Raw genomic sequence first — 17408 nt, forward strand, 5'->3', positions numbered from 1 at the left:
TGATCCATTATTTTCTATTATGAATTAGCAATTTATTATAAAGCGTATATCGCGTATATACCCTGGATCTTAAGAACTCTACATTAAATTCTGTGATTCAACAAACTATTTTTAATTGTAATTATTTTTCTACTTCATCTCTTTTTCTGAGGGTGGGTTACATGACATGCAAGTACATAATCGTGTTTTTACGTAAAATGCACTTTTTTGAAATCCAATTATACTACACAAGCACCAAACATGTCTATTAGAAAGTTTGTAGCCAAATATACTTTTGGTATACCCAAGTTAAAATGAATAAATCAACACAATTTGACTGTGACCACTGTTTATTCAAGACAATGGGGAAAGAAAAATAAAAAAACAAACAAAAATAACGTGCTACAAGAGTAGCTAAACCATTTGTATCAAGTTTTACAGATTTTATATATAGACAAGAATAATGCACAAAGAGGGGAGGGGGTGAAGAAAAATACATATAATTTCTTCCATCTTACTTTCAAAGTCTTTTGTGCCAATTAAATTTTCTTTTTCACAATCATTTGTTTCCGTCACATTCAATCAGACTCCTTTAGGCCACAATAAAAACAAAATCCAAAGATAAAACAGAAATTTTTTAATGTAAAAATTTTAAAAGAAAAATCTTCGATATGAAAACCTATCACAAAAAAAAAAAAAAATTTAAGCAAAGACAACGCCAGTTCCAAGGGAGATAACTTGCTATATAAAGTTTTCAAAAAAAATTTTTTTTTTTCATTCTTTGCCTTAACACAATGATTTCTTCAGACAAAAACAGAACAAAAAACAGGAATTAGTTGCAAGGTTGGGGAAGAAGAAGGAGGGGTAGACAACTTTTTAAAAATTTTAATTTGTTGTTGCAAAGTTTTTTCTTGTTTTAATTCAGCTGAAACTGATGATGAAGATAACACATTTGATGAGATAATCAAATAAAAAATGGTAAATACAGAAGGCCTTAAAAAGTCATAAGATTTCTATTGAGAATTTGTTTTATCTCTTTACAAGAAACAGATTAGTGAATTTATTTCAAAAGCATGAAAAATGCAATTAGCAAATTTTGTGTTTAAGTGTTGTCATCATAAATGAATTTTTTTCCATGCTACCCTTTTTTAAATCATGCTACTAATATAATATAGATCGATTGTTGATCAGTTTAGTTCAATTCTGTAAAACACTTAAGATGCAGAAATCAATATCATTCTAAGAATGCAAACTAAAACTAAAAAAAAATAAACTAGATGCTGTATTTAAAATTTTAATTTTTTTCTCCTTATTTGATTAAGGATTATGATCTAATAAATAAAATAAAGCCAGTTTATTGTTTGTCATCAATAGCTTTCTTGTCGCAAAATCAATTCTGGTTAGCCAGTTTTTTTTGTCGATCAGTACTTCATGTTATGAATTAGAAATTTTCATTAGATTATAATTCTTTCCAGGCCAATCTTTGACTGGAGCAGAATAATTTTCATAGAGACACCATCCTAATAATAATAATAATAATAAAATTCATAACTGCTTGTCAAAATATTTTAGACACAAAAAAAAAAAAAAAATACAGCATAACTCAAAAAAAAATTACAAATTCAAATACTACCCATTAAGATGGGTAAGTACAGCTAATATTTTTTATGGATCAGATTAGCATCAGCAACAGGTGATACATCAATAATCAACATATTGACTGGCTTGGACATGCTATAAGATTGGCCCCAGAGAGAATTACTAACCAAGTTCTGCAATAGACCCCCGATAAAAAAAAACACCAAAAATGAACTGGAAGCAAGCAATCAAGAGAGATTTGATTGCAACAAGAAAAAGCTGGAGGAACGCTGTGGATTTGGCTTTAGACCAAAGACGATAGTATACTTTGACTGCCTCATGCATCGGAGGATGCACGAGTTCCTAAGTTTAAGTTAAGTCTAGAATCAAAGTGTAGTATCTGTTTTTACTTTGTCAACTAGGGAGGTTATTAATTTTTTTACAAATTCAGAACGCCCTTTTGGGAGAGTTGGATATTCACGAGCTTGCATATTCGCGGTAATCTATCAACGATGCACCGACATTGACTATACAGTTAGACTAAACTTGAGACCTACAATGTGGTATCTCTTTCGATTCAGTGTGCCCCAATTTGGGGGAGCTGGCTATTCTGTGCATTAAAAACCGACCTTGTGTCAAACTTTGTCCTTGCAGGAAGGCAAGTAAATAGATACTAATAATAGTAATAAATAGAAACAAAAAACTAATACTTGCTAAAATAAAACGTACACATTCCTAGAATTTTATTGATTTCGAACCATTACATAAAGCGTTTTGTGGAAAGAAGTGATCCACCATCAGCCTCACACAATATTAGCAACAAAATCTTAACGTAGTGTCAAAGTTTTTAATTTCACAATCTTATCAAAGAATTTTCTTTTGTATAATGTTTTGTTTTTTTTTAATTAAAGTTGTATCACATTGCTACTCAAAACTTCCTTCCACCTCCTTCCGCAGCTCGTCATTCTTAATTGAAGTCCCTGTTGCTGAGTAAAATCGGTGCAACTAGTGTCCATACGTAGAGGGCCAGGGCCAGCCAACTGGAGATGATTTTAACCCACATGGAGGCTGTGTTAGAGTTGAGAGTTTTCAAGTCAGAACTTGGTCTGAAAGAAAGAAAATAAAAATAAAAATGCAACTTTTTGATAAAGGATAAAGTGTATGTATCAACTGAAGGTTTGTACACAAGTGTAAGCCTACCAACTATAACCCATTAACTACCAGAGTTTCAAAATTTGTTACTGTTGAATGGAAACCATAATGACTAAAAATGGGTTGAAATTCGTGATGGAACCATTCCAATACTTTTCCCCAATTCTGTGCTAAATTCCCGATTCCCATACAATTACAGATTCAGATTCTTTATAAATCTGTAATTACTTAACTATAAGATTGTTATTTTCTCTGATTTTTGTAAAAAAAGTTAAAAATGCAGCTATTTTCCTAAATGTCAAAATACACTTGTGGAGGATGATCTATCGATTTTAGTTTTATTGGTATTTTAATATCAATAAATATTTATTATTTTATCATTGTTACCAGCAATGGAAGATTTTACTTTAAACAAAATAAAATTTTAAAAAAAAAGACAATTAAAAGAATCGTTTTGGCATCGGAAAATAGGTATCAATTTTTCTGATTCCAATACCGATTCCCCGAAATCTTCCGATATGAGTAGAGCTTCTTTCTCAGAAGTGCACGATTATGAACTCTCTTCCGTTTGCCTGTTTCCCCACCTGACTACAAGTTGGATGTCTTCAAATCCAACATAAACAAATTCCTAAAAAACCGCCCCCTTAAGTAAGACACACTATCAAATGTCCAATACTAATGATTACTACAATACTATCTCATTGATTACTGTACACGCAATAACCCTTATCCGTGAGTGGATGTAAAAAAATAAATAAATAAAAAAATTCCAATTCATCAAAATACACAAATTGAAAGGAAAAAGTTACTTTATTTAGAAAGTGAAATATTGACTGTCCCATAAATATAAATGCTTATTTAAAATTACACTTGTTTAAAAAACAAAAAAAATCTTTATACTGCATGTACTCCTGGAAGGAAGAAGTCATATTCCAAAGATTATGGAAATTGATCAAGTAGCTATTTTTTTTTTTTTAAGAAAATCAAATTTTACGATATGCTACTAGACACCATATTTTAACATTTGGAAAAATTCAAGATTGACAATTAAATTTTACTTCCAGATTTTCTTTGTATTCAAAAAAAGACATTTTAATTGCTAAAAATCATAAAATTTGATTTTCTTAAAAAAAAAAAAAAAAAATTTTTTTAAATAGAAAAATATTTGATCAATTTACATGATTTTTAGAATATGACATCTTTGTTCCATGATGAGTACATACATCATAAAGATTTTTCTGTATTTTTTTTAATTAAGTGTAATTCTAAATAAGCTCATATATATTTTAGAAACTAAGAGTCTATACATTCAAGATAAAATTGACACATTAAGTAGCTGTATTCATAGATGTCCCCTGATTTTGCAAGCAAGTCAAATGATCATCGCCATGGCGTTCCTCAGCCAATCAGCCGGCAACATGCACACACCATCATACATAAAGGACAGCAATGTTTCGACATATATTGTGCAAATAATCAAACATAACTTTTGCATCCAGTTTTGTGAACCAATTCTTAATTTATATTACAGATTAGCAATGGATGCACTTTCACACAAGTTCATACATAATTGAACAAATCAAAATTTCAGCAAATTTTACAAGAATTTTTACGAGGATTTCAACAACTCTCAAAGACAAGTTGATGAATATAGATAAATTCATCCTTTCTTCAGAGTAATTATGCAGTAAACACTGCTATTATGTATTATCTTTTAGATTTTTTTAAAAGAAATTATTTGGTGTTCTATTTATTGGACTGTGGAATCTAAGGAATCAAAATGAGCCAATCATCCTATAGTTAAAAAATAGTATCTTCTAGTTTTGATTTTTTGATGAGAGTAAAGAGAAAATGTTACTCAAATAATCCTCTCGTTTAATGCAAGTCAGAATTAAAATATGGAAACATAAAAGTGTACCGTTGTTCTCTCTGATCACCACATTGGCTAACTCTCAGCACACGGAACCAGACACCGCTGGCTCTCAGCACACGGAACCAGACACCGCTGGCTCTCAGCACACGGAAACAGACACCGCTGGCTCTCAGCACACGGAAACAGACACCGCTGGCTCTCAGCACACGGAAACAGACACCGGTGGCTCTCAGCACACGGAAACAGACACCGGTGGCTCTCAGCATACGGAACCAGACACAGCTGCCAGGTCGGTCGGCTCACTTTCTAAGAGGTTAGAGGATAAGACTTGCAAGTTTGTACAATCGCCATGAATTTTTTCCTTCTCTTCACCTCCCTTTCTTTCTGATCTTTGTTTTCCATTCTGTAACGTCATGGCTTAAAATGCCAACTCGGCACATGAATCGTTGTTTAATGGAAGATCCAGACTACATTACAAAAAGACTAAAAGAACGTCGTCCAATAGCACTCACCTGAACCAATTTGTGAGGGTCATCATCACGTAGAGGGAGGCAAGGCAGAACATGAAATGAAAGAAGGAATAGCTGTAGGCTACTTCTTCTTCCTCGTTATCCCACACATTCTGTCCACCTTTCCCAGTTTCCAAGTCATCAGACTTGTTGGATCCTAGCAAAAAATAAAAATTGTAATTTAAAAAACTTGCAATCAATTTGGGTTTTTTTATAAACAAAAAAAAAAAAAAAAAAAAAAAAAGGTGAAACTGTACTGGGGGATCACTCGAAGATGGTCAATGTGCACTGGTTGTCCAGCCTGCAAACGGTGTTTATTCCGAAAATCATTCTTAACATGGTGAGGTTGGGGGGGGGGGGGAGAATGTTTATTCCAAAGGTATTTTCTTAGTTTCAACCTCCCATAATCAATTTCTTAAAGGTAAGTCTTCAGGTGGGTCCCGAGTGCATTTTAACCAAAAAAAAACTAAAAATTAAATGAAGACAATTTACCAAAATCTGTAAGGCAAAAGCATATTGAAAAACAAAATTTATTATCTTTGCCACAACATAATTTCTCTTACTTGTGCCATTATCTTACAGGTTTAAGTCAACTAGTTTACAATTAGGAATAAAAAATCTCATAAGGGTCGTATCCAAGGAAAAATAACAAAAATAATTTTCCCTACGACACCAACATTTACATACTAGTGAAAAAACAATGACGATACTAAAAAGAGCTCTTGGTTGGTTTCAATAAAAAGCAGAGGAATGTTGTCAGCTGGTTCGACTACACCATACCCAGCATTACAAGCTTAAAAAAAGTGAAAAGATCAGCTGACCAAGTGAATATAAAAATAATACACTACTCCCATTATTATCCTCATCTTTGTCATGTTTAAAACGTTTCAGCCATTGTACCAATTATGTTAAACCTAAACAGATTCTCACTTTAATTAAAAAAAAAAAAAAAAAGGTCCAGTAATATGATCAGTGAGAGGTATCATGTAGAAGTAAATTTCCACTTGAAGTGATATTAAGCAAGAATAGAAAATTTCCACAAGAAATTAATGTCTTAGGAAATGTTGTCTCAGTAAGCCTGGAGAGAGAGAGAGAGATGACAAATACACAAATAAAATCTTTCCCTTTTTTTTTTGGTCTGCAACATTTCTCCTCTCCCCCATGCATAACATTCTATAGAGGAATTTAAAGAGAAAAAAAACTTTTTGGGGTATACTATAACTTCATAAGCAACAGCACAAGAATGTTATTGCTGTTATCACAGTGAGAGAGCCAGATGACTGCTATCAATATCACAAAGAAAAGAGAAGGAGGGTGATGATTAGTCTTGCAAAGACAACACTTCGATATCTATCTCATATATAAAATGTGTGCGAGTTCATTCCCTATGGACTCCAAAACGGCTGCGCATTTTTTTTTTTCAATTTCACACAAATGTACTTTATGTATCTGGGAGTGTTCATCAAAATGCCTTTGAAAAATAGAAAAAAATCAATAATCAAAAAAAAAAAAAAATCCGATTTAAGAAAGAACAGTCTGATCTGAACAAAAACATCACAAAAGTATTTGAGAAGTGTTATGATTGCACAAGCAGAAGAGCCCAACGTATAAAATCAACATTACATTCTTTGATAAAGCAATCCATTTCAAAATAAATGTTTCCGTTTTAAACATAATTGAACCGTGATACTTGAATTTTGCATTTTAAACCTTAATTCAAACCATTGCATAAAAATGATTCTATAAAATCAACAGTAGGTTCTCCACAGTGTAATCTAGACTACAATGTATTGTGGACTAAATCGCTGCAGGGAGGCATGTGAAGCTTCCTCTTAGTGAGAGTAGAAAAGTAGAACTAATTCTTGCTCTCCTTTAGTTCTCACATTTCATGAACGAAGTTTGTGATAAGGAAAGAATTGCTGTTTTGTAGGTTGGAATCTAACACGTATTGTTGGTTAATTTTTTACGTGATGTTTTGCTTTTTCTTTTAAAAGCTTTACATCAAGTGGCTTCATGACTTGTCTGGGGCGATTTCCATTTAAAAAAAAAAAAAAAAATCTACAAAACATTGGGATAACATGACCCAATGACACTTGACAACTAACTTGGAAGTGCATATATATGTAAACATTATCAATATCAATTATTGTCATTGCCAAAAACATACAAACCAAGATAACTTCTCGGAGGCAAGCCTCAAAAGAGGCAGCCATGTTTTTTTTTTTAAATGAAGAAATCGAAATTATGTTAAACAGACGTTAATATGTAGATAAGCAATTTCATTTTCAAACAAATACAAAAAAAAAAAAAAAAAAGAAAAAAAAATTTTCTTTTTTTTTGCCAATACATGCATTAGAACAAAAAAATAAAAAAAACATTTTGATCGGAGGAAGGAGTTTAAAGTAAGACATATCAAAGACACGTACACATTTAATAACAATAGCACAAGAATTGAATATGTTAATTAATAATTAGAAATCCAATTCGAACACGAGAAAATTCTAATACAAGTAACAGCAAAATAAAAAAAATAGAAAATACATAAAAATGACATGGTCTGTCGGAGGAGCAGTCTCTACCAAACTACTGTCAATTTTTAATCTAAAACTTTAAACTTCATATATAGGGAATTTGGGCCTGTGGAACAAATTTGGTTTGGTTTGGTTTTTAGCTGGTAAAAAAGTTGTAGTCAGGTGGGAAACAGGCAGACGAAACAGAGTTCCACAGGCGTGCACTTCTAAGAAAGAAGCTTTGTTCATGGAATCTACGTTTTGGTTTTGGCACAGATAAAGAGTGGGGAAAATTTTTGACAGTGATTTCAGCTAGACGGGTGTTTCTCGTGAATGATCGGCGAGGGGAGACCAAGGATTAGAGCTCAGACGAGCACCTGCCATGGAAGTAACGATAAAACAAAGACAGGCTCATAACGTCTCTCCTGTGGGAGAGAGGTTGCAGGGAAGTGAAAAGGGGCATCCCCCACCAAGCCACGAAGCCTATTTTGTACTCTGTCAAGGCAGGATAGAGCGTTTTAGCAGCTCCAGCCCAGATGTGGAAACAGTACTCCATCCTGGGACGTACTTGGCTTTTATATAAGTAGAGAATTGACTAAACTATTATATACATATAATATTCAATAAAGAATTTGCTCTGTAATAATAAATACGAAATCTATATGAAATAATATATATTTAAGCACATTTTATGACCAGGCAATGCCATTAACCCTTTATGACCTGAATTATGATGTAGATTAAAAAAATATTTGTTAATTTTAGATGGCGGCATATTGAATGTAAGTAATTGATAGTTGCAATCTAGAGGTATCTGACATCTACCCAGATACTGAACTAATATGTACAAGGCGTGTTTGAATCGATTCCCACTTTATTTATGCCGTTCTATTCATTTATTTATGAATGAACAAATTAGTTCAACCAGGTCATAAAAAGGTTAATAAATAAAAATGCTGAACATCAAAACAAGTCTTAAGGTTTCAAAAATTCATTCCTGAATTGTCCACATGTATACATGGCCTAGTGGTTATTTGCATTGTTTCACAAGCAGTTTTAAGTTGAGGTTGAAGGTTCAATCTTTGGTACAGGCGATGATAACTAAGAACATAAAATTAACCCTATTTGAATGAGAATAATTTACCTCTGTGATAAAAATATAGGCTCAGCTTGAAATTCTGTCAGAGACAATAATTTCCCAAGCCAGCTAGAAGATTCCAAAGTTTAAAAAGATGCACTTGAAGACTGTCGGAGACTACATTGGTCGGAACATTGCAACTGTACCTATTTACTATGCCTCCCCACGGGACAGAGTTAGACACCAGGGTCGTTTTTTAACGTGGAGAAAAGGTACAAAAATAAAAAATTGTCTCAGTCGTGAAGGACTGATCCTCCACCGAAAGAGAACAAAAAATGGAAGTGCAGCATCTGAAGAACAAATACTACACTTTGATCTTGACCAAAAGGCCAAGTTATTTTCTAACAACCAATAATAAAATAAATACAAAAATGTTTTTCATTTGAAGAAATAAAACGAAAGTGAATTATTTTTGCCTTTCAAAAAAGTTTTTAAAATTTTACAAATCAAAAAAAAAAGTTGTTTTTTTTTTATAGTGACTTTTTTTTTTAGTGCCGGATGCAAGTGGTGTTTTTAATTTTGTGTTTCAAAAGAAAAAACGAAATTGGGAAAAAAAAAAAGTGGAAGAAAATGTTTTAAATTAACTTGATACAAAGATTTGGTGCACAAGTGGTGTCTTTTGTGTGTGGATCAAAAGCAACAAAGAAAATAAAAATACTTTATTTAAAATAACTTTGTTTGCCAAATTGAAAAAAAAAAAAAAAAAAGCTCATTTAATATACAAAGTTAGCTGAATTATCAAGTCAAACCTACATGGCATTGCAGATGACAAATCGCTAATTTATTCTTACTAACCAGTCTTTTTTTTTTTTTTTACTCTAACTCCAACCAAAGCATAATGCCACTTTAAATGTAAGGCCCACTATTCGGGATCGTGTCTAACAGGGGGTTGTGGGGAGTTGAGTAGTAAGATATTTGTTCACATTAAATTTAAATTTCTAGTACAGTCAGAAAAGCAAGAAATGGAGAAATTCCAGGTCTGGCAGGCCAAGGGAAGAAACTATTAGAGTAGAAGATTTTCTGGCATCTAGGAAAATTAACTGAAGGGGTGAGATTTTGCTACTTTGAATTAGTAGGGAGTCTTTACACTGGGGAGGGGAAGGACAAGTGATGCAAGTTCATCAAAACACACGCAAAAAGAAAAACAAAATTCCAATCATTTTCAATTATTTCATTTTCTTTCCAACTCATTATTTATGTAAAACACAGTCGATACTAGTACAATGTAAACAGAGATTGTTGTATTGGTTATATGAGACAAAAACTTGTAATACAAGGGGCGTGCAATAAGTAATGCCCCTGGCCCACTTCCCATAGCAGTAGAGCAACGAAACTTGGCAGTTATTAGTCTTTCTCTACATAGGAACCACTCAGTTATGCATTTCTCCCATCGTTGGATGCAGCTCTGGAGACAGTTTTTGTAGAACACCTCAGGTTGGTCCTCCAACCACGATGTAACTTCAAAAATCAAGGCTGCATCATCTGGGAAACGCTTCCCTTTCAAAAACAACTTCATGGCTGGGAAGAGGTGAAAGTCAGAGGGTGCAAGGTCAGGAGAGTAGGGAGAATGGGGAAGGATTTCATAACCACACGCTCGTGCTTCTGATCTGACGACATGCGAGTTGTGAACCGGAGTGCTGTCCTGCAGGAGGAGGGTACCTTTGCTGATCTTGCCCCGCCTCTTGATTTTGATAGCTTCCCTTAATTTCCTCAAAAGTGAAGCATTATAGGCTCCTGTAATTGTGGTACCCTTTGCCAGGAAATCTGTCATCACTACTCCGTCCTGGTCTCAGAAGACTGTGAGCATGACCTTGCCAGCGGAGGGCTGCACCCTTGCCTTCTTTGGAGGTGGTCAGTCCAAGTGCTTCCACTGCATTGACTAGATCATAGTAATGGACCCAGGTTTCATCCTGTGTAATCAGTTTTGAAAAACTTTGACTCATCTTCTTGGCACATCTCCAAATTCATCCTCGAGCACTCGACACGTTCTCGCTTCTGGAACGGTGTGAGCAACCTGGGAATCCATCTGGCAGACACCTTATGCATATGCAAATGGTCATGAATGATAGTTTCCACAGACCCTGTACATTAGTAATCTTGACATCTTGGGCTATTTGCAGAATAGTAATACGGCGATCTTCCAAAATGGCAGCCTCAACTTGACGGACAGATGCCTCATCAATGGCAGAAGGGGGCGACAGGGTCTGGGAGCTGTTTCCACAGACTTCCGGCCATGTTTGAATTCACAATGTCAGCGTTTTACAAGGTCATATGATGGGGCATTATCACCATAAGTTTCTTTCATTTCATCAAAAGTCTCCTGTGGTGTGCGTCCTTTCAAATACAAAAACCGGATCACTGCTCGGCATTAAACAGGCTCCATTTCACACCTGACTCAGTTCAAACACATGTAAAACAGAAACCACAATTAGTTCAGAGCTGTAATTTGCCACATAACCCGTAGAGATATAAATCATTGCACATGCAAGATTTCAGCTAGATCAGACAACTGGAAGTGGGTCAGGGGCATTACTTATTGCACGCTCACGTAGAAGCTAATTGATCACTCAAGCGGAAAAAGTAAAGGAATGTTGAGTGAAATGAAACATAATTTAAAGACACACCACTTAAATTTTTTCTTATTTTTTATAGTTTATTCTTTGATTGTTATCCTTATCCTAACCTAACAAGCGGCAAAATCCTACCCCTTCACTATTAAGGTCATAGACACTGGAAAACCTACTCTAATAGTTTCTTCTCTCAGACTGCCAGAATTCGTTTCCTGCTTTCCTGACTGTACTGATATGCAGAAGTTTCAGTTTAATGTGAACAGACATCTCACTGCTCAACTCCTCACAATACCATTAGACACAATCTCAAATAGTGTCTCCTTATGATCAAGTGGCAATTTACACCTTTAAACAAAAACTTAACAGACTTTGAATCAGATGTTTTATTTTACGCCCAAGTGACTATCAGATGATCTAAAACACGATATTATACTTTGATAAGCATTTTCTAGGAGGCAGTATATGTTCAAAAAATATAACAGCAATATCAAGACCAGTTGCATGGACAACCTGCAAGGTACTTTAAGTGCACTTAAACATTTTTAACCATTCACCAATGACATCCAGTGTTAATACACCTGAAGATGGTCGAAACATTGAAAAAATATCCAAAATCAGAACAATAGTCCGAACAATTCTCATCTCAAAAATATACAAATATCATACCAAAAAAACTGGAACAGACCCGGATTTATTTAAAAGACTTGTTGTTGTGTTTCTAATTTCTAATGACTGCTCGTCGGAAAACAAAAACATTTTTCACCATTTACCAATAATATCCAGTGTGAATGCACCTGAAAACGATCGGAGGTTACATCAGCCGAAACGTTGTGAGCAAAACAACCAAGGTGAGAATAGTCCAAACCATCCAAATAATACAGAAAATAATCTCATCTCAAAAATATACAAACAAGACTTAAATGTGTTGAAAAGTTTCGCCTTTACACACAGAACACACACAGCACACACAAAACACACACAGCACACACACACAAAACACACACACTTTGAATCTGATTGTTTATTTTTATTTTACAGTAAAATCCAAGACTGTGCCAATAAAGTATTAAAAAGACCAACAACCAGGAATTAAACCGACTTTTTCATGTCATTCAAAAAAACTAATTCTTCAGTGTTTAGCGATCGGATTTCACACTTGGTCTTTAGCATTTCATTTCAGTTGAGCATTTCAATAGATTTGAAGATTAACAGTCCATCATTTGATTGGATCAGGTTGAACTTTACAGAAAGCTTAAACTCAAGGTTAAATAAAAGACATCCTTTCACTATTCATCGTCTTCTTTTAGCTTCAATAGAGCGGAGTCAATTACGATTAGCAAAGAAAAGAAAACCTTATCTTTTCTTCAGACCAAGTGGTGCGAATAAATTAAAGCAGTTAAGAAAGTAACACAGTTCAAAAACAAATGGGAAAACTGAATAAGATCAAGATCGAAAAAAAATATAGTTTTATAAATGTGCTTTCGTCTTAACATATCAAACCAAAAATAATTTCTCATCAAGTGTTAATCTCACTACGTTTCAGCCGATCTAACTTCTGGCCTTCAAGTATATTTTGTTGAATTCAGAAACCTGCATGCTCTCATTTTTTTTTAATAGAACCCTTTAATTTATAATATTGTCCAGACTGAACCCTTTATTCAATTTATAATATTGTCCACACTGAGGATTAAGTACTTGGTAAAATTCAGTCCTAAGTGACACTCTTTGAAGGTTGAAGGTTCAATTCACAATGTGGATGATTCTAAGAATACAAATGTGACACAAGGAAACCATGCTATCCTGTGGATTAAATAAAAGATTCTATTCAAAATCACATGTAGATTCTTAGAGTTCTAAAATAAAAAAAATAACAAAAAATTTTTTTTTAATTTTTTACTTGGGAGTCACCACTTATCAAGGCTCGAAGGCCACTCAAGGATAAGAGTTAATGAATGTAAAGTAGTAGTGTATTAATCGTTAATGGTGTAAATTATGTAGAATTTGATTATTTATAGAGACAACTCAACAAGAACTTGTTTACATTGGATTTGAAGGCTGCCATGTTGTATTCAACTGGGAAGCAGGACAGCAGAACAGTGTTCCACAGATGGGCATTCTGGAAAAGAAGCTTTGTTCATGGAATCTGTGTTTAGATTTATGCACAGATAGAGAGCGGGGGAAATCATATGTAGTGGCTGTAGCTAGTCGAGTATATTTTGTGAAAGTTTGGCAGGGGGGAAACCATAGATTGGAGCTCCAATGATGCCAATGAAGAAGTTTGGAGGTTACATCGGCTGAAACATTGTGTGAATAACACTCAAGATGAGAACAAATAATCCAAAGAAAACCAATTATCATTCCTTATCTCAAAAGTGTAGACACATTATATCAAATCAATAGAAAGTCAAATTAATATGAACATGGAAATGACTAGATACTATTTCATAAACACATCACACATGTGGAATTCTAACGACGTTGGCTTATCGGGCAAAAAACAAAAAAAAAAAAGTACAAATATTCTTTCCACTATTTACGAATAGAAGCCATTGACAAGATACACCTGAAAAAGCTTGGAGGTTATATCAGTCGAAACATTGTGCGAATAAAACTCAAGATGAGAACAGTAGTCCAAATCATACAAATTATCAATCCTCATCTCAAAAATTTAGAAAAATTAAATTTCTGAAGTTTTATCTTTCTTGCTTTTAGTAGAATTGCATTTTCTAAAAAATAATTTCATTATAACAAGTAAATTAAACCAGGAAATTTTATTTTAAAATTCAGAGAAGCATTTAAATACAAATTTGAATTTACACATATAGTGCTTGATACCTTCTCACCAGAGCTTTAGAATACTTGGATAAATTAAGTTTCTTTTATTTATTTATTTTTTTTTTTGTATTAGTGTTGAGCAATGGTTTCACACCTTAAACAATCATTATCCAACTCAAACACGGTAGATGTTTTATGGACTTTCACATGATCATTCTGATGCAATTTACTGCATAGGACTGAAGGTATTCCATGTGGAGAATTTAACGTTTTTTTAACCTTGAAATTTATATATAAAAACTTTAATTTTATTTTCAGTCTTCCATTTGAAAATTATTTTTCTAGTAAGTCATTTAATCTCCTGCAATCGCTGAACCAACTTGCTTTCTCAAACTCACAATAGTCTAAAGTTTTCAGGGATCATCAGTTGTTTACCATGAAACACTGTTTCGGGGATTTAAAAACAAAACAGTATATTATATCATGGCTCCTCAGCAGGATATTGCATCCAGTTTTTTTGTTTGAGATTAGATTAATATATATATATATATATATATGTATATATATACATATTGAATTTTATAATTTTAAAGTATAAATTTTGGAAACATCATAGATTCAGGTAACTTTTTATAATAGACCGTTTCTATACATTTGAGGATTTAACCATGTGGAAAAAAATGTATTCATCACACACACACATATATATATATATATATATATATATATATATATACACACACACACACAGTGGAACATCTAGATACGAAAGACTATGCTTACAAAATGTGATGTAAAAAATTATTTTTATCCCTGCATACAAAAAAATTTTAAATATGAAAGATACAAGTAACAGAAAACTATTTTTCAGGTACCAATTTTTTTTCTTTTTAAATCGGAATTTTATTCGATTTAAGAAATTTTTGTAATTTTCTGGAAATATTTGTGTTGATTTTTTTTTTTTTTTTTTTTTTTAATCTAGTAAACATTTTTTTTCTCGTACTTGAATTTATTTTTTCTATTTACCTCCATCCCCCAAATTGAAATTATTTTAATAATTGAAAAATTAATGTATTACCATTTTTACCAAATGTGAGGAACATAACAATGAAGATTTGTTTTAATTTTTGTCTGAAATTTTTATAAGAGGTGGGAGAAGTTTTTTTCTTATTATTTCTCTGAGAAAAGTAAATAATCCATTTCACTATGAATCCTTTTTTCTTCCAAGCACCTGCATGCCATAGATTTGATCGAGATTGTTACCTTATGAGTAATGATTAAAATAAGGATTGAAAAATTATGTCATATCTTTCAGTTGTTTTTATTCAATAGAATTTTAAATTTGGATGTCAAATTAAAGTAAAAGAATAAATAGCAAGTAACGGTATTAACAATTAGGTTAAGTAATATTTGGCTCTTGTTTCATTCTGGTTTTGTACTTATTGTAAAATTTAATGAATGTTTGCATAGGGATTGGAATGGATTAGACAATTAAAGTGTTAAATGCCCTTCAGGATACAAAAATTTCAAGATACGAAAGCCAAGCCAGAACCAATTAATTTCGTATCTAGAGGTTCTAATCTCTCTCTCATATATATATATATAGATAGATAGATAGAGTTGATGCAGTGATTAAATGACTTGCTGACTAGATGGTTTTCTAACGATTGATAAAAAAAATTTTTTTTTTATTTTTTTTATAGTTTTAAAGGTTAAAAACTTCAAAGACTATATATACAGGGTGATCCAAAAAAGGCAAAAAACATAGAAAGTATATCTAGAACATATGCTGTAGAAAGGAGAAAAAAAAAGGCCAAAGACCCTAGTGTTTTGATGTGATGTTTTAAATATAATAAACTAGTTATGACCAAAGTTTCATTTCATTCGGACAAAACACTAAGAAACGAAGCCTAATTAGAGTGGGAGCCCGTTTTTTGGGTCACCCCGTATATATATAAAGGAGTAAAATCTAAGATTAGATAATTAAATGAAATCTTATTAAATAGGGCTATGAAAACAGAATATTCTTTTCATTGTTTTGACTCTCGAATATATATCCGACACAGACACAGTTAATCAACCGAGAACCACATCACTATATAAAAGCATATCGTAGTGGTGCATAAAAGAAGCCGGGAACTTTTAAACACACCGGAAGTTGGCACCTGCATCTCTCAGTTTAGGTATGGAAGCACATAATCGATACAATTTTCAATTATATTTTACACTGTCCATATTTTTTTTTATTTTCTTTTAAAGTTGAGGAGTTCCTATTATTCTGATGAGTAAGGGCAGAATAAATTCAAAAATTGACATAATTTCTACATGAATGACTCTGCGCTATGAAACAAGTGCTGTCAAGAAAAAAATGTAAACACTTCCATAAATTAAATGAAAAACTCGTGTACATAAACAAGGGTTCATGCCAGCCAACCACAGTGTTTTAAAATATGGTAGATAATATTAGCAAAAGAATATCAAGACTTCCTTCGAACGCCGAACTGTTCGAACAGGCAGCGCCATATTATAACGAGGCACTGCATAAAAGTGGATTCAGTGAAAACATAAAATTCCAACAGACTCAGGATCAAAAGAAAAAAAGGAAAAAGAGACAGAATATAATTTGGTTCTCACCTCCGTTCTCACTTAATACAAAAACTAGAGTTGGACGCTTTTTTCCGTAGACTTCTAGATAAGCACAGACTGTACAAAATCTTTAATAGGAACACTGTTGAAGTAAGTTACTTGACAGCACCATTGATCAAGTGTATCATATCTAGGGAACCAGGAAAGATAGTCAATGCAGGTTGCTCTTGCAGGATCAAAAATAAGTGTCCATTGGAGGGCAACTGTAAAGCTGAATCCCTTGTTTATGAAACTACAATAGCGGACCAATCTACAAGCATACCGGAAAAATATATAGGTATGACAAGGTCCATTTAAGCAAAGATATGTACATGAGCTCCTTTAGAGCTAAAACAAGGATAAAAACAGCATTAGCAACCCGGGTGTGGGAAATAAAATGGCGTAATGTAAGCAAACTATAAGGTATTTTCAGCTTCTTTTCCAATTTTCGGATTTTTTTTTAATTATGTCAGAACGCATTTTATTTTCTTTTGGTGGATTGATTCTTACTATTTCTTCTGATGAGTTAAGGGCAAAATAGATTCACTGATTGATATAATAATTACGTGATTTTGTGCTACAAAACAGGTAGTCAAGAATTGTAAGTGTCAACTGAATTAAAGCAATTGTAAGATGGTCAACGTCAATAAATTTGGAATATAGACTTTTGTCATTCATTATATGTTCTCTAATTACATT

At 33.0% G+C, this 17408-nt stretch overlaps 1 protein-coding gene across 4 annotated transcripts in view; it reads right to left on the reverse strand.

Annotated features, from left to right (window-relative positions):
* Positions 1–311: 311 nt before the first annotated feature.
* LOC145293723 (serine incorporator 1-like) overlaps positions 312–17408 on the reverse strand; it is a 107210-nt gene continuing 90113 nt past the window's right edge. For all 4 annotated transcript variants that reach the window (XM_080140169.1, XM_080140171.1, XM_080140170.1 and 1 more), the window contains 2 exons: positions 5095–5248; positions 312–2663 (listed from right to left, as the gene is read on the reverse strand). In XM_080140169.1, the coding sequence (XP_079996295.1) occupies positions 2525–2663; positions 5095–5248 (293 nt within the window). In that variant the 3' untranslated portion in view covers positions 312–2524. The remainder of the gene's footprint in view (positions 2664–5094; positions 5249–17408) is intronic.

Source organism: Euprymna scolopes, chromosome 15, assembly GCF_053919585.1.
Source record: "Euprymna scolopes isolate OS-2025 chromosome 15, ASM5391958v1, whole genome shotgun sequence".
NCBI lineage: Eukaryota > Metazoa > Mollusca > Cephalopoda > Sepiida > Sepiolidae > Euprymna > Euprymna scolopes.